Source organism: Phascolarctos cinereus, unplaced genomic scaffold, assembly GCF_003287225.1.
Source record: "Phascolarctos cinereus isolate Bilbo 61053 unplaced genomic scaffold, phaCin_HiC Scaffold_4;HRSCAF=312, whole genome shotgun sequence".
Classification (NCBI taxonomy): Eukaryota; Metazoa; Chordata; class Mammalia; order Diprotodontia; family Phascolarctidae; genus Phascolarctos; species Phascolarctos cinereus.
The window spans coordinates 551,844,427-551,871,097 of record NW_027555847.1 but is presented as its reverse complement, the minus strand read 5'-3'; the positions used below and the strand labels follow the sequence as shown (position 1 = coordinate 551,871,097).

Below are 26,671 nucleotides of genomic sequence, written 5' to 3'. Positions count from 1 at the left end.
TAGTCCAGCTCTGTCATTTTAAAGATGAGGAAACTGAGGCCCAGAAAGATTAAGTGACTCCCCCAAAGCTATGCAGTGAATGAGTGATAAAGATCCAGTTTGAAACTGGGTCCTCTGCCTCCACACCCAGCATCTTTTCCATTGCACCATGCTGCCTTGTACTTCTCCTAGAGTCTACCTTGGCTGTGATGGCAGAAGGCAGAGAAGAAGAGGCAGAAGGCCTAGACCAGATTGTACATTAAGAATAACAGGAAGTTGGGGAAAAGAGGTAGCCTAGATGCCCTAATCATCTGCACCCCCGTTTTACTCCTTCTATGGAGAGTGTCCACTCTGGTGGTAGAGTCAGAGAATGGTTCTTTCTACGTTTTAGGAAAAATTAAAATAAGCCACATGGAGATATGAAGAGCTTTATGATGAGTAGAGGAATTGAATATAAATGTCAATGTGTAGCTTACATATGGATGTAGAGATTGGGGAAAGTACTGACAGAAGTAGAAAAGGCTTATTTCAGTGGAAATTATGTACACATGATGTTTATCTAATTGTCTTTTATAATGTACTTATATGTACACATGTACTTATGTGTGTATAAAAAATATAAAATCTTTTGTTCTACTTTTCTACATACTACTCCTGACTCCCTAGGAGTAGCTAATAATAATAGATGCTGCTACTTCTACCACTACTAATACTTATTACTACTTCTTCTACTACCGCTGCTACTACTACTGCCTCTACCACCACTATCACTTCTACTACTACTATTACCACTGCTGGTATACTGCCACTACTGTTACTATTTCTACTACTACAACTACTACCACTGCTACTACTGCTATTATAACTACTATTACCACTGCTACCACCACTACTACCATTGCTACTACTTCTAATACTACTACCACTACTACCACTGCTCTACATCTACTACCACTACTACCACTACTACCACTGCTCTACATCTACTACCACTACTACTACTACTACTACTACTACTACTACTACTACTACTTTTCCCAGGAGAAAAGAAGTCTTAATTTTTTCTATGAGTTTTTCTTTGTGGTAGCCACTAAAAGTTCTGTGATTGGCTTGGTAGACTATGGAACTGCCAGTCATCGAGCACTGGTGTTCATCTAGGTGTCCCCTTATAAGCATCACAAAATGAGACCATGAAAAGAATAGGTGGAGTTGATTTCCTGTTCTCAATGCTATATAACCTGAGTGCTTTGCACTCAGTTTCAGACTGGACAGTAAATGCATAGGAGTCACTGCTGTGGCACACTCAGAAGAAAGGGTAGCTTGCAGATAGATTAAGGATTCTTACTATTCCATGTTTTAACCTGAAGTTACATCACCATCCCTGTATCTTCTCCATGTATCCCAGAGAATAGTGTTCTTTTACAGGCCAGAATGATGCTCAGCCACAGGGAAAGACTGACTGACTGCATTACTACCAGTCCTTCCTTCTTCCCCTTCTCTCCTTTCCCACTTGGGCTTTTTTCTCAGCAGGGAACTTTTTTCATTTTAAAGGCAATGGCATGCTTCATTAACTGTTTCCTTCCATTTAAAGAGGAAGGGCTTTTTCCATTTATTAAATAATAGGGGAAGGAGGAAGCTTTTTGCTATTCATTCAGTTCAAAGCACAAGATCAGGGGTTTAGTGACACATATTTTACCCTAGAATATTATTAAACTTCAAGTTTGCTATCTAGATTTTTTTAAATTATATAAACTCTAAAGGGTTCACAGTGGGAAGAAACCTTACACCCAGTTTTAGAAATCAATAATTTAGCTGTTTCGACCTCCTTTCCATATTTCCCTCAGTTTTCATATAAGGAAACTGAGGCCCAGAAAGAGTAAGTGATTTCCCAGAGTCATGACTAATAAATAACTCCTCCTATTATATCAGAGATTTAACTTATAGATATTGAAGACCATTTTAATTAATTTTTCTGGTATGTAACTTTACAACCTGAAAGTGTTGAGCTAGAGGTCATTTTTTTCCCCTGAGTCATTATCCTCACTATTCCTCAAAATAAAAATGTGTATGAAAAAATCCGAGTTCTAGTTGTCTTCCTCGAAGAGATTTGGTGCAGATCTGATTAATCTGGCTTCTCTCTCTTTTTTCCCCTGTGACTGAACATATCAGAGATAGCATCAGAATTACTTTTTGTAAAATAAGCTGAGATACAAAGGTGAATATCTCATCAGAGTGCAGTGTATCACAGCATATGTTAGTAGATTTATGCTGCAAACTCACCTAATGTATATTCAATTGATATTATATACTTGCTTGAAATAACTTTCAAATAGCCTCTGTTCTAGAAAAGCAGTGCAAGCCACAAAAGTCAGAGAAGGGAATGTTTGAGAAATACTAGGTTTCACCAGCTCCAGTGAAAAGAATCTTTCTGACAGATTGCTGTGAATTAGCCAAAAGAAGTCCCACTTCAGAGAAGCTGATTTTTAAAGATTAGAACTCTAGAACAGAAAACCAAAATGATTTTGTGAGAAAAGGAAAGAACCAGATAGCAATCTGCCCATTTGGAGATTTAGGAGAAGTTTTCTTTTACCTGCTCTGCCTCTAGTGCCAGTCTCTGAATGAAAACAAACAAATAAATAAATAAATGCAATATTATTTTTCAAACATCACCTAAAACTATCATGCTGACAATTTTATATATATATATATATATATATATATATATATATATATATATATATATATATATATATATATATATATATATAAATATATATATATGGAGAGAGAGAGAGAGAGAGAGAGAGAGAGAGAGAGAGAGCTAGTAAAAATGGTTTTTCATTAGAGTTGCCTTAGTTGATTTCACTGAGAACTAAAGTTACTTGGCTATGGTTAAGTAACACAGCTCTTATAAATGCGATCCCCTCTGATTCCAAACCTATCATTCCTTCCTCTACATAGCATCCCTTGTATCTATCAATGAGCAGCCAATGAACAAGTATTTGTAAAGGCCTTCCTGTATGGAGGCAGCAAGATGGCACAGTGGATAGTGTGGTGGGCCTGGAATATGGAAGACCTGAGTTCAAGTCCAATTGCAGGCACTTGATACCCAATGACCCTTGCAAGTCATATAACCTATGTGTGCCTCAGTTTCCTCAACTGGAAAATTGGAATTAATAATAGCAACTAGTGTTAAAAGGATCAAATGAGATAATACTGTAAAGCACTTTGCAAATCTTATTTGTATAAATGCTAATAATGATAATAGTTACTACAACTGCTACTACAATATACTAGGCACCATAAAGTTCTAAGAATATGAAGAAAGGTAAAAACAGTCCTCAACTAAAGGAACTCACATTCTATTATGGAAGGCCATACATAAATAAGTGGGCACCTACAAGGTGTATATTCCGAGTAGATGGAAAGAAATCTCATTGGGGAAGTCATTAGCAGCTAGAGGTCAGGAAAGGCTTTGTGCAGAAGTTGGGATCTGAACTGAGCCATGAGGGAAATTCAGAGGAAAAGATGAGGAAGGAGAGTATTCCATGTATAGGGAATGCCCACTACAAAACCTCTGAGACAGAATGTGTTATATGAGAAATAGCAAATAGCTGTATGTTGTATAGCTGGATCATGGAAAGGAGTGTAGACTGGAAAGATAGGAAGGGACAAGAATAAGAAGATCTTTAAATGTCAACAGACTTTGTATTTGATCTTGGAAGGTAATAGAGGTATAAGGATACACAGGAATTTATTCCAAAATATGTGGGGTGAGGGAGTGTGACATTGGCAGACCTGTGCCTTAGAAAACCTCCGTCAGCTGAATGGAGGATAGATTGGGGTAGGGAGGGGCTTAAGACAGGAAGGCTGTTGAAAAGGGAATATTAATAGTTCACATAAGAGATGATGAGGACCTGCACTAAACTGATAATTATTTGATTGGAAAGAAGAGGATGTAGACAAGAGGTGTTGCAAAGGTAGAAATAACAAGATTGAATATCTGGGGTGAGCAAAAATGAGGAATTGAGACTTATACCAAGATTACAAGCCTGGATAAGTGGGAGGATGATAATGCCCTTAACAGTAACAGGAAAGTTGGGAAGAGAAAGATGAGTTCTGTTTTAGTTATATTGATTTTCAGTTCAGTAAACATTTATTAAACACCTACTGTATGCCAGACACCGTGCTTAGCACTGGGGATACAAAAACAGGTCACAGACAGTCCCTGCCATCAAAGAGCTTATAATCTAATGAGTTGTTGCCTTCAGTTGACTACAAGACATTTAGTAGGTCATTGATGTGAGACTGGAGCCAGGAGAGATGTTAGGGCTCAATTTTAGATCTTGTAATCATATAAGGAATAATATATATATAAGGATAATAATTGAACCCATTAGAGCAGATGAGATTACCAAATGAGTTGGTATAGGAAAAAGAAGAGAGCTCAGGACAGAGCCTTTGTGGAACACCCACAGCTGTTGGGCATGATATGGATGAAGATCCAGCAAACAAAACTGAGGAGTGTCAAACAGGTGGAAGGAGAACTAGATATCCTGAAAACCAAGTGTGGAGAGAGTATTCAGAAAAGACGTGATCAGGTGTCAAATACTGCAGAGATGTAGTAAGGGATTAGGTTTGAGAAAAAGAAGGAGAAAGTCATTAACTTTGGCAATTAAGAGATCATTGGTAACTTTGGAGAGAGAAGTATCAGTTCAGTGAATACTTCAAGTCAGGCTGCAGCAGGTTTAGGAGAGTAAATGGAGAGAAAGTGTGGGCGCTTAGTGAAAATGACTTTTTAAAGGAGTTTAACTGAGAAGAGGAGAAAAAAGGGATTGGTTGTTGTCCTTCATTCTCAAAGAGGACCAAAACAACATTATTATGTTGGGGTCAAAGTTCAGTGTGTCTGACTGTAGCTCATCAGACCAATACGCTCAGAAGGCTCTACCATAGGTTGGTCACAAATAGTCCACATGAACATTTGGAGTGGAGATGTCTCTAAATTTGCACGTATTTCATGATATAGTATTGTAGCTTGTGGGAGATTATAGGATCAAGTGTTTTGGGGTTTTTTTTTTAAAGGCTGGGGAAGACTTGGGCTTGTTTGTAGGCAGTAGAGAAGGATTTAGTAGATAAACAAGATAAAGAGTGGGGAAGATAGTAGGAACAATATGCTGAAGGAGATAGGAAGAGATGAGATAAAGGGTGTGTATAGTGGGGTTGGTGTTGACAAGGAATAAGGCCATCTCTTCTTCCAAGACCAGAGTGAAGGAAGAGGTAATAGAGGAAGATGTGTGAGTGATATGAGATGAGAGAGTGAGGAAAAGAGGGCAGTCTTGGCAATGGCCTGAATGCTTTTGCTAAAGTATGAGGCCAGGTCTTTAGGTGAAAGGGTGCTATGGTGGGAGGAGAAATGAGAATGTTTAGTACAACCACTGTGGAGAGTGGAGTAGTGAATTGATTTGGGAGGAATAGAATGATTGTCTTCTCACAGTGAAGACCCAGTTGAAGTCAGATAACATAAATGTGTAGTGCCCCCAGTCAGCAGTTTCTAGATTTCCTCCAGCTCTGTTCAGCAGCATATAAATAGGAACAAAGAGGGAGATGATAGCAGCCATCCAGGTTTGGGTTTGGGGAAAGTGTGATCTGTGATAGAACAATGGAGTAAGGGATGTGAAGGTAGTATAGAGTTGAACTGGTTCACCAAGGGGTGAAGATGAGGAAGGAAGAAGAGTGTAACCAGTGTAGAGGTGATAACCTGGGAAAGAACTGAAGGGGTGAAGGAATGAAGGCCATAATAAGTATAAAGAACTTGGTTAGGGTTTATGAGACACTAGGGACATTGGAAGGATAAAAGATTACCAAATAAAGGAGCTTTAAATTTACAAACATGTAAGTAGAATACTTATGGATGATGATAAGATGATCAAGAATATAATCATCTTGTTTCTTATCAGAAAAATCAGAAGTTCTTTGTAATTTGTGTATAGTTTGTATACCTTTTCTAAACTCTGAGTAACGTAGAACTACCACAAGGCTAGTCCCCTCAGTGAAAACTGCTGTCTTTTTCCTCATCTGCTTTTAGTGCCATAACATTTCCTATAACTATTCAGGAAGACAGTAAGACAGGAAAGTAGTTGAAATGCTAGTTGTTCAGATGCACAGAATTTTAAAATTTGTTTCTGTAAAAATTAAAAAACCCATATTCTGTTGAAATTTTATCTTTGTAAATCTCAACATATAATTAAAAAGCAAGTATAACCTTTGGTTACACTTTAATGTAATTTCTTTACAGGTACTTGTGCCCAAGAACCCCATGTTCATGGGGAAAATGGTTGAAGTGGACATTTATGAATCAGGAAAACACTTTATGAAGGGGCAGCCAGTGTCCAGTGCCAAGGTGTACACCCCATCCATCAGTAAACCATTAGCAAAGGGAGAAGTTTCTGGTTTAACAGAGGTGAGTTAAATATATTTTTCTCCTTTACTAGACTAGTAAAAACTATAGCTGTTCAAGCACAATGATTTCAGGCTATGTTTCTGTTATCATTTATAGTTCCCTTTTTATGTATGCATGAGGCTTTAATCCTTTCTGACAGATTGAAATCTGTATTAGAGAGATGCTTCTGCTGATGCCTGTAGCTTTGCTTCTCTGCCTGGAAAGGAAATAAGCTGTTTCTGGGGCCAGGCTGTGCATAGAGGACAAAAGCCATTATTTGCAGGCGAAAGATTTAACACTAAAGAATATTTGATTCAATATGTTTATAAGTCAGTAGATCATGGGAGTGGGGGGCGGAGAGGGAAGACAAGGATGTGGTAGAGGGACAGATGTTTTTTCATCCCCTACAAAGCTATTTGTCAACACACAGACCTTTGAACAGATACTAAACCATATCTCTGTGTATGTGTGTGTGTGTGTGTGTGTGTGTGTTTACAGTATTTTTAAGTAGGGTCTTTGCCTGGTATCTGCCTAAGTGATGTGGAGTGAAAATTAAACATTTTTTATTTCTATGAAAAAAAAAGTAACATGACCCCTATTTTATACCTTGGTAAATATGGCTGTTTGCCAAGCTCCCTCTTACATTTCATTGAGCCTCAGTTGTAAAAGCTGATGGAGTGTGAAATGAAAATGTGTATCACATTGCTAAGCATCATTTGAGGTCCTCTCTCCAGCACAATTGTTAGGCACTCCAAAAAAAGTATGTAGCCATGGTTTAACATATGGAAGAAAGATAGCTGATGGCTTATCCAGCCATGTAATTCCAAAAGTGTTTCTATCTGTGTGTTGTCTTTTTCCCTCTTAAAATAAATTGCAAATGTATATTAACATAAAATGAGGCAGTGATAGTGTACTGTTATTAGGATCATCTTTTCTTATTACTGTCTTGGTGATTTTAATGGGACTCCTTCTGCATGTTGGAATCTGGAGGGGAAAGAATGACATTACTCATGCTTTGACAGCACATATATGTAGTAAATCTGGTGTTTATTGTAATCCCTTTGACTGATAATGAAACTAGGTAGTATCATAACATGTGATGTATGTTACTGGAATTTACTAGTGAGAAGAGCCAAAACTGCAGATTGGCTAGAGTCTAAAAGCCCCTAAACATAGCTGGGTTTTTTGGAAATGTTAATTTGGAAAGGGGAGAGATTTGGCTTTGGATTATGAGGACGTTGCAATAGTCCAGGCAAAAGAAAATAGGGCCTAAACTAAAGTGGGTACTATGTGAGTGGAGAAAAGGGGACTTATACAAGAGATGTTATGGACCTAAAATTAACAAGACTTAGCAACTGATTAGATATGAAAGGTGAGAGAGGGAGTAGAGTAGAGGATAACTCAGTTTATGAACATGGATGATTATCTGAAATATGGTGATAACTTCAATAGAAATGGGGATGGGTGGTAGAACAAAAGGGTGACATACTCCAGAGCAGAGAACAGTGTAAAGCTGAACTGTTAGTGTCAAGGAAAGAAATTAAGCTAGATCAAGAGCGGTGCCCTAGGAAAGCAGGGATGGATGGAGCTGTTAGAGGTGTCAGTGAAAAAGAATAGGTAAAGGAGAGGTGAGACACAGGGAGAAATGGAAAAAAAGGAAGTTAGAGTCAGTTAAGGGAATATCAGGCCCATAGACATTCCTTGATCCTGTCTGATGGTCAGTCTGAAAAGCCACCCACTATAACTTGGAAACTGAGGCCCAGAGACAAGTTAAGCTGTTGAATGGCATAGTTGGCGCTCAAACCGAGGTCTCCTGACTTTAAATCTGCTATCCTTTCCACTGATCTGTGTTGTCCTTCATTATAGCATAAGTTAGTGGGGAGCATAGGAGTCTACAAAATAATTTCTGTTTCTGGTTTAAGTTAATGGCTTCCATTTTTCACCCCAGCCACTTTCACAAAACAAGAATCCCAAAGTTAAAAGGGACCTCAGATTTTATCAGCCTGTACCTAATGGTAATCCTTTCTATAATATCTTAGGCACAGATTTTACAAAAGAATTTGTCACCTCTCTAGGTAATCCATGTTCATTCCTGTAGAGCCAGCCCCCCATGAGAATTTCTGTCCTGGAGAATTGTCTTATTGTTGGTGAATTTTCAGGTGATTTATTAACTATTTGAAAGCTATCCTCTTTCAGGACGTTTTGTAAGTGGGCTTCCTATTGCCAGATATTTCAAGCTTAAAATGTCATACTGAAGAAATTCATTCCTATTGTGATAAAAGATTATTGATGAAGGAACTCATATCAGTGCAGGCAACTACATAGTATGTCTTCTTTAGTTATTTGGCCGGAACTTTGTCCTCATCAAAATGTCCTCAGAGACATAATCTCACTTTTTTATGCATTGGCTGTTTTAGATGTCTGAAATAATTATTACACGTATCATGATATAATGAAAGAAAAACTAGATTGTGAATTAGAAAACTCAGGTTCTTACATTTCTAAGGTTCCAAATTTAGAAATATTGACCGAGAACGCTTAATGAGTGTCGATACCAAGTAAATTCAATTCAACAAACCTTGATTAAGTGCTGATTAAGTGCAAGACTCTGTGCATTTGTAAAACTTATACCACTCTATAAATGAGTAGGAGAAATGGCAGTGCGATTTGTAATAGAGATATAAGTACATACTCACTGCTCTCTAGAAATTAGGTTGCAAGAGAGAAAAAGTATAGAGACATATAGCAATATAATTTTCTTATTTCTACACATTTTTCGTTGCATAGAGGAAAAGAGAGGGGAAGGGAAGAATAGGAAAGAGTGACGAAAATCATGCTGATTATTTTAGAAATAGTGAAAACCTAAATCTCATCTCTAATTTGATCAGGACTTAAAGAGCAATGTCCTACACAAGCTGAGGCATAGCCCTCTCATCATCAATCTATGGTATTGTAACATCCTGTTAATTTCTTTATAAATTAATAAGCATGGTTCAATACACTCACTTCCCTTTTATCACCCAGAAAATTAAAAGTTCCAGGATACGTACCCTCCCGAGAGAGTTCATTTTCTGCAAAGTCCCTTTCTGTGATCCTGTTGCTCCCGGATTTATAACTTTCCACATCTATTAAGTAGACTCACAGAATGATTGAACTTTATAGCTGGAAGTACCTCAGGAATTAAGCCCAGCTTCTTCAACTTGGCAAGGTAGAAAAATGAAGACCCTCTCCACCTGCCTGTTGTAAAGCCTGTTTAAAGTTGTGTTAGATACTGAAGGTTATAAAATGTATTGATACTTTTAAAATGTTACTTACATTCAACTGAAATACACAAAGTATTTGAGAATCCTGTCATAGTGAAAAGACTTTGGTTATCTATTCCGTTTGAAGTAAAACTAAATAGGCCTCTCCCTCATATGTATGTGTGTGTGTGTGTGTGTGTGTGTGTAATATTACTGTTCCATAATAGATAACACTATGGCAAATTGACGTTCTTTCTCAAACAGTAATAAAATAATCTTGATCATGAACAAAAGCATTTAGTATGAAGAAGTATCAGATGAAAATCATCAAAAATACTTTGGAATCAAAGAGTATTTGTGTATTTTCAATTATGTTTTTGACAAAATACACAGAGGTCTGAGTTGGACATCTACTAGACAGGATTTATTTCTTTTATCTAAGGATTAATCTTGTACTAGGAATTAAACAGTCAGGAGATATGAGATGAGGAGAGATGGAGAGTAAAAAAAAAAAAGTAATTCCGTTACATTTTATTCCTGAAGGATATTGTTGGCTTTCTGTGTAATGAACTTAGTTTGGATAAATACACTATCATAGAAAACATGCACAAGTATTTATGAAGTGTGTGTGCACTTATTTTTTTTTACTTATTTGTTTTTATTTTACATATTTATTTTAATTTACATACTTATTTTACATATTTATTTTTATTTACTGTGTGCACAATTGGATTTGATGATGGAGCTACAAGCCTGCCTTTGGAATGCAGGAGAATACAAACATGGTTTGTTCATTATCTTGAAAGCTAAAAGGCCTTGTCTAATTTTTCTGTTGCAGTTTCACTAGTACCGTTCTTTCTCTCTGCTTTTCCTTTTCAGTCCCCTCTGCTGTCTGAAGCTTAACCATATCTACACCTGAGATTATCAAAGGCAAAAACACTCTGCCTCTAGTAGGATGAGGACAAGAGGAAACATTCCTCTTTCTGTCCCATCTAATAATAATAGAAACTTATCTGTTTCCTTCTAATATGTTCTCATTCTGGTCTGGTAGTTGTCATAGTAGCTAATAGTGTGCCAAACATTTTACAAAAATTATCTTGTTCAATCTTCACAATAACCTTGGGAGGTAGATGCTGTTATAATCTCCACTTTACAGATGAGGAAAGTGAGGCCAACAGAGGTTAAGTGCCCAAGGTCAAATAGCTAGTATCTGAGGTCAGATTTGAACCCAGCTCTTCCTGACTTTGAGTCCTGCACTCTATTCGTTGTACCACCTAGCTGCCCATGAGCCATCTAGCTACCTATAGCAGAAATAGATATTTTCAGTTACTTTTTTTTAATTGAAAATAGCAGCAGTTTTTGGTTGATTATCTATGACCCGAATGAAAAAAGGATTTCTAATTTTCTGTCTTTCTAATGTTTTTATATTCAATCCCCATTTAAGGTGCAAAATGTACAATAATTAACCTTTAGCATTGAAGATAAATATTTAACAGCCAGTAATTTTCTCATTTTACTATTTCTGATCACTCCATTGTTTCTTACAAGCATGAGAAGAAACTAGGATGGATTTTGTCTTTATAATTCTTGTAAGTACAAAAAAAGCAAGCAGTAAAGAGATCAACTCACTGGCTACCCTTACTGACTTTCTCTAATACTTCATGCCCCATTTTTAGTACAGTATTGTAAATTGGAGCTTTGTGCTTAGCCTTCTGTATTATATGAGTGCAGGGAAGGGAGCCCGAGGGTGCATGGCTCCTACCTATTTCTCATCTCCTGGCACTTTGATCCTCATGCTGGAGCACCAGGAGAACAGATTGGTTTTGGAAAGGGAGCAGAAACTTTAAAGAGTGCCAGTTTTCCTTATTACCCGACAAAGGGTAAGAAGGCTATTCAGGTGTCCTGAGTTTTATGTACACTCTATGCTGTATTTTTGAAGTTCTGACCCTTAGAAAAGCTCTGTTAAAATTTTCTCCCTATCTAACATTCATTTCCCAAATCACTGAAGTGAGAGGATCTATTAGTTCAGGGCCAGTTTTGAAAGCAAATGAAAACTACATTCATGAGGTTAAGAAATGGCTTAATAATTAAGTTAAAACAGTTGAAAGTGGATCTAATTTCAAACAGATCAGCTAACCGTGTTAGAAGCAAATGAGGGTGTGTTCCTTCCTATTTTTCCTTCCACACCCCCCCCCCCGAGATATTGGCTCCAAAGCCATCTGGCTTTTATAGAAGGATTCTAGATTCCCCCACCCCCTTTTAGAGGTGGTTTTGCATTTTATTTAAGGATGGTTTTGCACATTTTTAAATGGTGTCCTAGAAATAAAACTCAGAGTATACTTATTGTTTTAGGCATTCCTTTTCTTCAAACTGCATCTCATTGACCCTCTGCATTACCAATTGAACATTTGTGGGCTTCACCTATGAATTAGTGTAGTTCTATGAACTGGGTTTCATACTGAGGAACTGTATTTTGCTTGGTGCAGTGAAAAAGCAGAATTAATTCTTGTCAGCATTAGTGCATTAGTTCAAAATATATTTGGGACATATATGACATCTTTAGGGCACCAATTTGAACACCAACCAAGGTATCATATATGTGGTATAATGCAGAGTAATTAGCACTCATTTCAATTGCATCACTAATTGTGCAATTACCTATGGTGATTTTCCTCTCTCTGAAGGTAGTTTCAGAGGCTTGGTGAAGGTAGCAGTCACTGAGTTACTGATTACACCCACCCTAGGGGTTGCTGGGGACCCTTGGGAGACGCTAAGGGAGAACACAACTAGCAGAGGCAGGGGAGAGGAAGGAAAGGGCACAGAGGCACGGTGGAGTAGTCAGAGACATCCCAAAGTAGTTTAACCAAGTGAGAAACGAGAAGACATCTGAGCTAAGCTCTTTCCTCAAATGGAGGCTCGGGGTCCATGGCTCCGCTCTCCAGTCAGAGAGGCAGAAGGTAGTGATGCAGTGGAGAACCAAAGGTTGATGAGATCCTAGAGGATGATGAGGTCATCCTCCTGGAACGTGGTAGAGAAGCTTGGAGTAATGTAGCTAGGAGAGAAATGTGATGTCTGAGCCGAGCTCTCCTTAAATGGAGAGACCTTTTAATCAATAAAGCAATTGAGCAGGAATAAGAGGACCTTATATGCCTTTCCACCTTTGTACTGGTCAATTTGCTTAGCCTTCTGTAGTGTAATTGCTACATGTATAAGAAATGCAGATATTACTGCATAGTGCCTGTGTGCTTAGTTAAGTACACTTTAAGATTTGTGACTTGGATATTCCCTCTACCAACAGAGATCAGCTTTCTGTACCTTAGTAGATGCTGTTTGGAATATGTTGTAGTAGAAAAAAAAATCATTGGTCTGAAGCCAACCTGATGATAAGCCTCTCAGAACTTAGCTGGGCTGGTACTTGGAGAGCGGACTTCAGCTTATCAGTGGGCCCGTACTTGAAGCTTTTCTAGCTTGGCATGATTTCCCAGAGCCTTGGGGAACCCAAGGTCACCTAGACTCTAGGTGACTTTGGGCAAATCATAGTTCATAGAATCAGAGATTTCAGATGTAAAGGAAATTTTAAAGTCATCTAGTCCGTCTCCTTTTTTTTAAAAAAAAAATTTAAACAAATTAGTTAAGTGTAGGCCCAGGAGGTGTGGAGATTTTCTGGTCACATAGGGAGCAAACAGCAGACACAAAATCCTTTAACTCGAAAGGGATCCCAGTCTTTCAATTCCCACAGTTTGACCACAGGCCAGAATTCTCAGGCATGCTCTATAATGACTATGACCCTTCAGAAATCAGCCCTAACCTGAGACTTCTTCAGCTTTCTCAAGTTGATTAAGCAAGATGTGTCTTGGATACTCTGTACGTTAAAACCCAGCTGAGACAGGTTAGTCATGGTTGGAGCTGAAAAAACTCCCTATTAATGGGCTCATGGCTGTCCATTTGTGCATGATGGTAAGCAGTCAAACATCAGAATTCTTTAGGACACAAATTATCCAGTTGGTTTTTTTTTAAGTAAGTGATGTTTTGAAAGTACAGCTCCTTTTTATTTGCTGTGTCTCTATTGCAAATAAGCTTATATTAAGCAGTCTTACTTATGTGCTCTTTTCATTTTTCTTTGTCTTTTTTTTTTGTTTCTTCTCTTCTGCCCTGCCACACCCACATGCATTCCTCAAGTTGCCTTCCATCCCCCCTTATAATTTGCACCACTTCTAAGAAAATCCATGTTCTTGTAGCAACAGTTAGTAGGAAACAGAAATTTAGTAGTCTCAGTTCCCACTTACAGTGGAGGAAGATTATTCCTAGAGTCCCAAATTGGAACTATGTTTTTACCACCAGAACAGTATCGGACATGCAGTGGCACAGTACTAAAGTTACAGTATGGGTTAGATAAGTCCTTGTTGGGCAACAAGCATTTATTAAACGCTTAACATGTGCAAGATGCTAGGCTAAATATTGAGCATACTATAAAGAAAGGCAAAAATATAGCCCCCACCTTGAAGGGGCTCATATTCTAGGGAGAAACTACATGCAAACAACTGTATGCGTACAGGATGGGTATGAAGGAGGTGGAAGGTATTATATAACCTCAGAGGGATGGCATGGAGAAGGGAGGGAAGGGGGAAACAAGGACAGGATTCTGCAGAAGGTCACATTTGAGCTGAGTCTTTGAGGAGGCTCAGAGTAAAGATGAGAAGGAAAAAAGTGTTGTGGGCATGAGTTTGTTTTTTCCATTTCTTTTCAATTGTGGTTGGAGTGAGAAGGGAAAGAAATGCTGGTTAATTGGCAAATAAAATAGGAGGGGGAAAAAGAACTTCAAAAAAAAAGGTACAGAGTCCAGAGATACATCGTCATATGCATGAAGCAGCAAGAAGACAAGTGCCTGCATTGTGGAATACATAAAGTAAGACTAGGAAGATGGGGTGGAGGGGGCGCCGTGAACCCTTTGAAATGCCCAACAGGATTTTGTTAGCTACTCTAAAAATCTGGCCCATGTATAACACTTAATGTAGAAAAAAAATCCAAAGTTAAAAACGCTGACTCAAAACATAACCCAGTGTTAAGGACTTCTCATAAATAGCGATCTGTTGTTCTTAAACATCTCAGACTTTTTCTTTGTTTCAAAGTTGGTGGTTAATATGTGTCACTTCATAGTTATCCTAAACATAGATGTGAATAATTAAATCATTGAACATTAAACTCTATGTAATTTCCCTTTTTTTTGAAGGAATATTCTGTGCTAGAGCCATTTTGACTTTTTTATTTCCATGGGAGGAATAAAAACAGACAAAAAATAGATACACACACACATATAACATACATACGTGCCCTACTATGGATATTTGAAAGAGTATAATGTAACCATGTAGGAAGCTTTGTAACAAAAGCAGCCTGGGATGTGAATAAGCCCACCACAGAAGGCTGAATTCAAAAACAAAAAGTTCAGTGTAATTACAGGTAAATACGTGCCATACAATTTATCTTAAATGGTTTATCTGCATTTTCAAAGCCAGAAACCAGCGATGGTGGTCTATAGGAAATGGGTTTCCCTTTTATCCAATTAATTATGTGACAGAGACAGAAGCAAGCACCTGTCATCTCCTTTTCTAATTTTGTGCAGCTTATAGAGTTGAATGGTGCTAAAAACCCTACCTCACATTCATTTCACTCATACTCATAGTTGAGTGCCTTTGAAAATCACACTTAGAAGAGAATGGGAGGGCTCCTGTAATAACAGCTAACATCGCACGTGACTTCTCTTTCATTTTAAACACAAACCAAACATCTGCCAGCACACTCCCATGGTTACCTCATTGGAGGAAACCCTGAGGAGGAATTAGTTTGCATTGAATTGATTTCTTAAAGATTAAATTTAATACTAGCAATTTTATGTTCGGCAACATCCAAGAGCGACACTTCCTGTGTTCAACCAGTGGAATGAACAGTGGTCTTAGTTGTGGTTTCTGATATTATCAAAAGGGTTTCATTATCTGCAAAGCATCTTTTCCCCATTCACCCTTTCTTCATTCCTCTTCATCTCACGTGTGCTACAAATATATGCTGTGCTAGTGGTTCTCTCGGCCCTGGTCTGGGGAATAGTTAACTGAGTTCAGATTTCTGCCACTATCAGTATACAGGCCACAGAATGTGTAAACTGGTGACTGTCTTCCTCCTTATCACAACTCAGAGTATTTGTGTGTGTTTGCGTGTGTGTGTGTGTGTGTGTGTGCATGTGTGTGTGTGTGTGTCCCCACATCCCTAAGTAAAATTTCCCTAGAAATGCCCAGCTTCCCAGGATTGAGAGCATTCTGTAGTTGCTTCTAGAATGAGTGTTAAAGCCAGGGATGGTTGGGGCAGGTAGGTGACGCAGTGGACCGAGCACTGCCCTGGAGTCAGGAGCACTTCAGTTCAAATCCTGTCTCAGACCAGACACTTGATACTTACCAGCTGTGTGATCCTGGGCAAATCACTTAACCCCAATTGCCTCATATGAAAAAAAAAAGAAAGAAAAAAAAACAGGGGTGGGAGAAAGTGATTGAGTACTATTGAATATAGCTAATACAAGAAATGCTCAGTTCTCTTTCACACACATGGGAACGTGGATTTAGAACAGGAAGGGATACAAGAAGCCATCTAGTCTAATAGATCTAGATATGAAGAAACCATGACTTGCCCCCAGATCACCTTGTAGTAAATAGTCAAGCTGTAACTGGAACCCAGGTCTTCAAATGAGCTTGATTGCTTGTCACCTCTTACCTAAACCTTTTTTTTAAAAAAACCTGCCCAGTTTGTTCTTCCTGCTCTCAATCTTAGCCCCCTCTGCAGTCTGTCCTCTTTACATCTGCCAGAATAATCTTATTAAATGAAACAGCCTATACCCCCAGTGAGCTTACATTCTACTTAACAAAAATTCATAGAGGTAAATATGGTAGCTGAAGTGAAAGAGAGATTACAAATCTTGATCAGTTTCATTATTTAATTTGCATTATTGTAAATGATACTGCACTTTATATTTAAATTGGGTTGTAACTATGTAAAGTTAGATGTTTATTCTTGGTAATACAATAAAATCACCATATTCAATACTTGAATTAAAAGGTCCAAAACTCTAATTTATCTTGAAGTATGTGCCATCAAAGAGCAGGTAGGTGGTACAGCAGATAGAGCACCGGACTTGGAATCAGGAAGATATCTTCATGAGTTCAAATCTGGCCTCAGACACTTAGTAGCTGTGTGACCTTGGGGAAGTCATTTAACCTGGTTTGCCTCAGTTTCCTCATCTGTAGAGTGCTCTGGAGAAGGAAATGGCAAACCACTCCAGTGTCTTTGGAAATGGCAAACCACTCCAGTGTCTTTGCCCAGAAAATCCCAAAGGGTCACAAAGAGTCAGACATGACTGAAAAATGACTGAATAACAACAAAATGTACCATCAAGTAGTTTTTCACTACCGTTAGCTAGCTCTAGGAGCTCTAACAGTGCCTCTGAGCCATGAAATGAATTTACATATAAGAAATATTTTGAATCCATTAAAGTCTTAGTTCAGAGCTAAAGAGTTATCTTCATGTCTTTGTTGACTAACATGAAGAAAAAATCTTAGGGAAAACATTGATATGATTGACACATGCCAGACCTGGGGTTTTGAAGTGACGATGTTATTTCTTTTATTCTGCAGAGTTGAAGTCTAAGACTAGGGCATCAGAAAGATAGGGATCAATGAGACTATGCAACAGCACATAGGATATATACCTCTGGCAGTTGTCAAGGCAGAATTATTCAGAATTTAATCTGAAATGCATTTGATCATACAGTAGATATTTTAATAATTAATGCTATACCTTATTAGCAAAACCTTATATTTACTCTGCTACCACCAAAACATGAAAAGCTGGCTGTGATGCTAAGTTCATGGTGACTGTTTCACTGTATTAGAATCTAGAAAATTTCTTCCTAATTTTAATGAGGCTGTCAATGTTAAAGGTATGGGATTTTTTTTGTTGTTGGGAGGAAAAAATAAGGATGAAATTCAATTTTAAGAGATTTCTGCCCCTAAAATAAGGCATACGGATTGGCAATAATGTGTGGAACATTATGTATATGTGATGGAATGTTAAAAATAATAGTAAAGATATAATGTAGTCTGATTTTACAATTTCTGGTTCGCTTTTAACATAAGTGTGTATATGTGTGTGTGTGTGTGTGTGTGTGTTGACACACATAGATACTTACGTACAGCACATGTAAAAGCCATGTAGAAAATAGAAGAAATTCTGATTGGAGTAATTGGGGATTCCTGATTACATAATATCAGATAAGGTGTCACATTTAATTGTCTACAAAAAGTGGGAGGTAGGGGCAAGTAGTTTGGCAATGCTTCCCTTTATCCTGCTGTCTCTGACAGTTACATGAAATATAAGGGGGCTTTGGTTGTCAGTCAGCCAAACTTCATACAAGCTGGCAAACAGAATGTTATTGCAAGACAGTGGCAACCACCTGCAGGTATCAGGGACAGAAGCACTCATTTAGAGCCTGTATTGCAAGATGGGAGGACAGGTGGCAACTCTCTTCCAGGGACATCTTTTACTTGAGCAGAACCAGACCAACTGTTCCTCATTAAAACACATTTTGCAACATTTCTTAGTGTAAGATCAAATATATTCTCCCCAAGCTCTCCCCCATCACCTCCTCCAAAAAATACCACTCCCACGTGTGTCCCGTCTGCACAGGTTATACTTACAAAGCCTGATATAGTCAAGGATTTCAAGGAAAGGAACATGAAATGACTTTGTGGGAGATATGGTGTTAAATAAATGGCATTGCATGATACGTTTGGCATATGAGTGGCACTAAAAAGAAAAAAAAAAAGAAACGAGTCCGTGGCATGGAAATGTCTATAAGTTAAATGCACAGTACGATCTGTATATCTGAAATCTCAATTTTCATGGTCATTTTATTATTACTGTCCATTGTCATGTTTTTTTCTTATTTCATGTGTTTCACAATGAAAAGTACTGGTAAACTACAAATGTATTCTTAACGCATTACTGATAGTCTAATAGTAGTAGGAGAAGAACCAGGACTGAGTCTTATATGAGGCACTGTGAGAATATAGAGGAGCCTCTTCTTGTACTCTTCTTAACACTTAAGCTGCGCAGAACTAGTCACAATTAAGTACAAATTATATTTGATAAAAAACCTTTTTATTATGGTGTATAAGAAGACTGTCCAATAAAGCCCCACTGTGGTGCCCAGTTGAGGCTGAGAGATGACCCCCCTGCACCCCAGGGCTCTTGAAGGCTCTGCCAGCCAGAGTGCAGCTTCCCCAGCTAGAAAAAAGATACAATTATGGTCCTAATGTCCAACTGGAAATCTATCAATGGTAGACCTGTCTAGTTATAATATCTCAGTAGTTGAGAGAGACCTTGGGGATCATTTAGTCCAAACTAAATTCTGAACGTGAATGCTTTTTATCCCAGACAAGTGATCTTTTAAAGTAGAACTGCTTCCTCAAGCAGCCCGTCTCACTTTTGAACTGCTCTGATTGTTAAGAAATGTTTCCTTCTATATTAAGGCTCACAACTGCCTGTGTGTTCCTCTCCTCAGCTTCTACTGGATGTCCCTAATTCTGCTTCTGGAGCCAATGAGAATAAGTTTTAGAGTAGGGAGGGACCTTGAAGGTCTACTCTTCTTTCTGCATCCTAGCCCTTCAAATACTTCAGTCTGCCATGTCCCGTAAGCCTCTCACTGTCAAACCATCCATTAACTAGGCTGCAGACAGATCTCGATCTGTATTTCAGTGGAGGGATTAGCCATCCAGATGAAAACATGAAGCTTTTGAAGTATTGAAGGGGAGTACACTGAGGAAGCAGAGAAGTGGGAAAGGGCCCCCCCCCAAGAGTGGATGGGATAGAACTCTGAGCCCACATAGTCAATGCATTGGATGTGGGGCATCTGTTGAAACTCACACTATCCCTCCTTCCCTGTGTTTCCCTACTATTTTAATTGAAGATCAACTGAAAATCTAAAGGAAGATAAATGTAAAAGCAAATGAAAACCTTGAGAATACTCTGTGGTGAAGTGCCCATGAGAAGCCTTAGGCCAGTGGTGTCAAACTCAGAAAGAAACAATATAGAAGAATACTAAGCCATACATAAGAATTTCTGCAGGCCATCTATTGACTTCGTGTTCAAATGCAGTATTACTTATGTCTTCCTATATTTTTATTTATACTGTTAAACATTTCCCAATTACATTTTAATTTAATTCAGGCTGCCCTCAAGAGCAGCCACAGGCTACATGTTTGACACCTCTACCTTAGGCTGCCTACTAAACTCTAGTTTCCCTTTCTCAGAAAGGGGAGCACTCCAAGAACTCTTCACACTTAGAGGACATGATCTCACCATAGACCCCATCCAAGTACTTTCTCCACAAAGCAGAGATAATATACATATAGAACAGAACAGAAATAAAAGATGTATTTAATTTGAGGCAAAGAGAGCTCTCCATTTTTGCATTGTTATTCTAAGGTAAAGATCAGGCCAAAATATTGTCACCTCTATAGGCAGTTATGTTCCTGTTTCTCCTAAGTCATACCCCAGTTGTAAAGTGTCCTGGCCCAACGTATGAGGGATAGTTTCCTCATCTGTGGGATGATATATATTCAACAATTTGGCTTGGTCTGGAGCTTATATTATTATGTTTTTGCTCATCTAAATCCAAGTTACATATCTTGCTTAAAATAACTGACATCGACTCAATTATTTTTCTTTTATAGACTTGATAAGATAATCCTTTTCCTGAACAAAATCTAAAACCATATTTTTCATACTGTCATAAATTAAAAAGTATAAAGAAGCTAAAATGACAGAGTTAGTTGATCTTATTCTATCAGTGCTCATTTAGTGCCTTGCAACTATAAATTGACTCTATTTTAGGTATTTTTTCTGTTTCCCCTACCTTGAATAATGATGTTAATTAAAAAAAGAAGAAATAAGGGACTACGTTATCAATATACTCATGGATTTACTTATGTATTTTTAGTTGACCATTTTAATATCACCTTCATTTCTGAAAATATCCTTCCCATACCCATTGAGCCATTCCTAATAATGGAAGAATAAAATAAAAAAGAAGTGGGAAAGAAATGGAAGCAGTTCAACAAAACTAACACATCAAATAAATCTGTCAATATGTTCAGTGTTCCATAGCCCTCCATTATAGTGTTGGTTTGGTTTTTTTTAATGGAAGAAAATGAAGACTAAAGTACTTGAAATTTGACCTCTAATCTCAGTGAACATGAGGAAAAGCAATATTCTGGTACCTTCCTCCTTTCTTAACTTTTATCTGCCATTCAAGAACAATGAGCTTAGGAATTAGGAAGTGAATTTTTTGGGGGGGAATTCAGTAAGCCAGGAATGAAATTCCTTTGTCAGAGGAAAAAGTAGCACATGGTAAGCAAACCTAAAACTAACTTCCTGGTGGTAATATGGGTGGTCACAGTATGCTACAAATCTGCTATAACGTGATAAATGAACCCCTGGATAAATCCATTACATTATATTTCACCAGGATGAAAGAGTTGTATCAGTGAAAGACATTTCTGAATGAATTGTGATTTCTCTATAATTCTGATCAGTCTCAGAAGTAAAGTTGTGGCTTTTGGAAACTTTGATTTCATTGAGTAATAAAAATCCCAGTAACTGAAACTTTATGAAATGATTTAAAAGGCAAGTTAGTCTTGATTTTTAGAAAGAAATTGCCATAGCTAACGTTTAAGTGCCTTAGGGATAGTTTCTAATTACCTTCCTTTATAAAGCTGCACATGCTTAGTTTTGTTTCTTTTTTTTTTTTAATTTAGTGATGTCTTTTCCTAGGTTTTACTTTTTTTTAAACATGAGCATACAATTAGCCTTTATCTCTTATAATACAAATATTAAGCTCTCATTATTTCTTCAGTGAAGTTCTAAGTAATTATCTGACCATTACATGCTTATTAATTCTGTGAAAACATCACTTGGTCATAGCTGTGTATTTGACCCTTTGAGACTGGTGGACCAGACTTCCTAACCCATTTTTCCTTAGCATCACAGGGTGCTAACAATTGAAATATCCAGTTAATTGCCTATAGTTTATTCTTTGGCCAGAAACAATTGTGTTAATTTGTACTCTTGAAATTCAGGGTCATTGAATACCCTTGGATGATCATCATTACTGAGTTTAATCAAGACCTTTATGGTTAGAGGAGAGAACATTGAAACTTTAAACTGTTTTAGCCAACCCTGGAAGAGGCCTGCCCCATGTTACTTACACCTTTCTCTTGATGCAACAAGGTACTTTTAGTAGCCATTTCAGTTTTTAACCTCTTGGTCAGCACATAAAATACAGATGAACTCACATGGTTTTGCGATATGTTAGAAGCTATGATGAATCCACTGTGTAATTCTATTTTTAAATTTTTTTCTTTAGTTCAGAATGTTTTCACATGTTCAGAGGGGAAAAGAAGTATTTACTTTCCAGAAAGACTCTTACAATAAGCTAGGTTGAAAATGCTTTGTTTGTTGTAGAGTGGTTTGAGTTTGTAATCTTTGTTTTCTACATAAAATAACTCTTAAACTAAAGCCAAGCATTTTATATGGGAGAAGGGAATGAGTAGCTTGGCTGCCAGGAAAAGTGTCTACTGATTAGAAAAGACAGTTATAAATTTTTATGTTTTTATTTATATTTTCTACTTCTTAAGCCACCCTAGTGGTCCTAAATATCCTTCCTTCTGCCTTTCCCAGAGAACAATCCCATATGACAAATTGTATTTTTTTAGAGAGAAAAAAAAATTAGTACAACTGATTAATACACTGAAAAAGTCCAAAAATGTTCAGCATGTAGCACCTGTGGACCTCCCGTTTCCATGAAGGGGCAGGTTGAGGGTATCTTCTCATATCTGTTCATTCAAGTCCTGTTTAATTTTGCCATATTTACTTTGGGTTGTTTTCTTTCTATTTATGTTATTGTAGTTACTATCTATATTGTTTCCTTGTCTCTGCTTACTTCATTCTGCATCAGTTCATGTAGATCTTTCAGTCCTTCTCTGCATTCACCACATATGTAATTTCTTATAGCACAGGTATATTCCATTACATTCATGTAGTACAGTTTGTTTATCCATGCCCCCAATTAATGACTGTCTATGCCGTTCCCAATCCTTAGCTATCTCAAAAGGTGCCACTATAAACATTTTGGGATATATGGGGACTTTGTTCTCATCAGTAGCTTCCTTGGGGGTATAAGCCCAAGGTTCAAAGGACATGGACACTTTAGTTACTTTATTTGCATAATTCAGAATTTCTTTCCAAAACGGTTGTCCCATTTCACAGCTCCAACAACAATTTATTAGTGTGCCTGACTTTCCTACAGCCCATCCAGCATTTTTTGCCATTTTTTGTTATTTTTGCCAGTTTGCAGAGTGTGAGGTGAAACCAAGTCTATTTTGATTTGCGTTTCTCTTATTATTAGTGATTTGGAGCGGTTTTTTTTTCATGTGGATATGAATACTTTTTAGTTCATCTTTTGAGAAGTGTTTGTTCATATCCTTTGACCATTCATCTCTGTCATGAATTTTTACTCAAACTAAAGGTAAGGTCATGTAACATGTAATGCTACAAAATAAAGGAAAAAGTACTAAATTAGGAGTCTGAGGGCCTTGATGCTAGGCCCAGCTTAGCTATGTGACCTTGAATAAGTCGCTTAGATTCTCTAATACCTTAGTTTATTTTTTCTGTAAAAATGAGAAAGTTGAAGCTCTTCTCAGCAATGTGATGATCCAAGACAATTCCAAAGGACTTATGATGGAAAGTGCTCTCCACCTCCAAAGAAAGAATTGATGGAGTGTGAATGCAGATCAAAGCATTCTATTTTCACTTTTTAAAATTTTTTTAATGCTTTTTTTTCTTTTGGTATGTTTCCTCTTTAACAACATGACTAATATGTAAATATGTTTTACATGATTGCACATATATAACCTATATCAAATTGCTTACTGTCAGGCAGAGAGAAAATTTGGAAGTCAACATTCTTTAAAAATCAATATTAAAAATTGTCTTTACATGTAATTGGAAAAAATAAAATACTATTTAAAAATCAAATATTATTTAAAACATTTTTAAATGAGAAATTTGGACAAAATGAATTCCAATTTCATTTTAGCTCTAAAAATTTGTTTCTGTGACCTTTTTCTGTTTTCACGAAGTAAGAGGGATAATGGAATAATCATGAGCTTAGGAAAGAGTATTTATGAGCTTCTATAGATTAGCAAGTTCTCCTAAGCAGTAGCTTAGAAAGTTCTGAGAAAAACTACTAGTTGGTGCCAGAGGGCCATAAGCAGACCTAAAGAGTCTTTTGTATGAGAAAAAAAAAGGAGAGATTTTTCTCAAAATAAAAAGTAAAAGATGAGATAATATGGTATGATGAGTTGGCCTTAGAGTTAAAAAGTCTTGGGTTCAAGTCCTCCCTCTGACATGTACTAGCTCTGTGACCATGGTCACTCTAATTTGTCAGTGCCCCAGACAACCTCTACATAACAGAGGAGTGGCTAATCTGTGTAAGTGAAGGAAGTTTCCATGTAGGAGTTCCCTACACAGATGAATCACTGGTCCAGACTAGAAAAGAGGGTGGGGAGGGGAAACAACATAAATTAAATAATATTTGCTTAATAGTTAAATTTTACTGGAATAAGGTCCTACCTAGATGTTTATATTTCTTTGTATCGCTCTGATTTGTAAATAATTTGTTTTTAGACCTATCTTAAAAAAGATTAATTGGATCTTAAGAATTGTTTTCATTTTTTTAAGATGAGCATAATTGACTGAATCCTATCCTAAATGCTCTCAGAATTAGCTAGCCACACTTAGGGAAAGTCAAGCCAGTTATAAATGTTCTCCTGGCAGGTAGCTGAATGGCAAGTATTATATTTAAGGGTATATAGGGCAAGTTTTGCAAACTTATATGTGAGATAATATGATTTAAAGTTGGAAGAGATCTAAATGGTCTTCTAGTGCAACTCTCTCATTTAGAGATGGTGAAATTGAGACCCAGGGAGATTAGGTGACCTGCAGCAGACTGGACAAGAAGCCAGTAAGCTAATGTGCCCTGACTCTAACCCAGTAATGTCTCTGCTTCTTTGTTAACATCGTAGAGATCCAAGGACTCTTTTACCATCAGACACCAAATTGCTATCAAGAAAACGAAATCTGTTTAGCTGGTCCAATATCACTTGTGCAATTTTTTACTAATCACATGACCTATGTGGATATATTCTAAAAAACAGGAGAATAGTTTCACCATACTGTCAAAAGCCTGGCCATTTTGTGACTGGTGTCCTTCAGATCTTAAGGTTACTTTTAAATCAGCTGAGAATGTCAGCCTCAGCAGGCTGCTCTCAGACCCAATATACTAAACAGGAAGGCAAGTGTTTGAGAACAGGGGGAGAAGGCCTTATGGGCAGATTTGGAGCACCATTGAGCTACTAAAGAAGTTCTTGACATTGGCGGTGTCCTGCTGTGGGTAAGATTGCTGTGCTATTGGTCCCCTTTTTCTCCAGCTGTGTACCTCTGTGTTAAGGAATCAAAGGGCAGGGAAGCCAGCAGGGTATCAATGCAGGCACTGAGGATTACAAAAAATAATAACATTTGGACTGTACTGTAGCTGAGAGATGTACGCTTATTATTAACGGCTTTATCAATTGCGCAATTAATATTTTTTGAGGGACTGTTTTAATAGTCACTGCAAAAATTCTTCATCCTGTTCTAGATTTGAATATTAGCAACTGGAATATGGAGCAAGAACAAAAGGGTGGCATTGTTTGTATAGAAATTGGAAATGTTCTTGATCTGATAGAAAATTTATTTAGTATTTGATCTGTATCATAGACTGTGCTCTGTAGACATCTTAAAACTGCCTTTTGTCTCTCCACAGGAGTTCAGACGTGTGCTTGAAAATGGCTCAAGAACAAACGCACACATGTCTGCAGAGGCTCTGGAAGAATCGTTGACTTCCAGGATAGGCTTACGGATGCGAGATGGCGGGCTGAAGATGCTATCCGTGGGCTTGATTCTGCTAGCTCTTCTTGCTGCTTTTTTTATGAAAACGCCTCAGTAGGACACTCAACTAAATAAAGAATCTGTGAAGAGGAATACACTTCTAATTAAAAGCTTCTTTGGAAACAAGTCCCCATCTGTCCTGAAAGGGCAGTGCCTTGTGCTCAACCCCCCTCCCTCTTCTGCATCCACAACTTTAATGAGGACAGCACTGTTCGAATTTGAGTGGAATCCATTGGTTATCTGGCCCAGAACGTAGTACTGTTTTGTCTATAAATATATTATTTTTAAAATTAAATCCTTTGGGATTATTTTTAGCAAGACGTACAGGGTTTCTGAGGTTTAAAAATCTTCTCTGTGTCTTCAATTTTGAGACTAAGTATACTGCAAGTGATTCTAAGCATTTCTTTGTATATGAAAAATATTGGAGCTTTATTAAATCCTTTTTAAATGTACCTTGTCACTTGTCCTCTTGTATTGGTCACAGGGCAAAGAGTCATGATCATTACTTTATGATTAGACATCTGCGACTACAGCTATATGTCATTTTACCCAAGTAGTATATTACTTTAAATGTTCGATGTAAATATTTTGTAATGGAATTCCTATTTTAAATGGTCTTGGGGTATTTGCTATTTTAAGAGCCTAGTGGGAACATTTTGTAAAATAAAGAACCATCCCCTAACTTCTTTTGTAAATATAAATTTTCAGGTTGCTTTAAAGGGAGGGTACATATCTGTGACTTTCCTTTTTGGTCATTTATGAATTGACTTGAGGCAAGATGGTGTAATGGATAAAGGACCCAGATTTGAATCAGGAAATCTGGGTTTAAATTCTGGCTGTTCTACTAATCTTGTACTTTATAAGTTATATGATCATAGTCAATTCACTTAATCTGTGTGAAACTCACTTTTCTCACTTGTAA

The 26,671-nt window shown here is 37.4% G+C and overlaps 1 protein-coding gene across 1 annotated transcript in view; it reads left to right on the top strand.

Moving 5' to 3' along the window:
• CDKAL1 (CDKAL1 threonylcarbamoyladenosine tRNA methylthiotransferase) overlaps positions 1-26,201 on the top strand; it is a 669,650-nt gene extending 643,449 nt beyond the window's left edge. The window contains 2 exon segments of the mRNA XM_020986833.2: positions 6,275-6,439; positions 25,625-26,201. Coding sequence (XP_020842492.1) covers positions 6,275-6,439; positions 25,625-25,807 — 348 coding nt within the window. The 3' untranslated portion in view covers positions 25,808-26,201.
• The last annotated feature ends 470 nt before the right edge of the window (positions 26,202-26,671 follow it).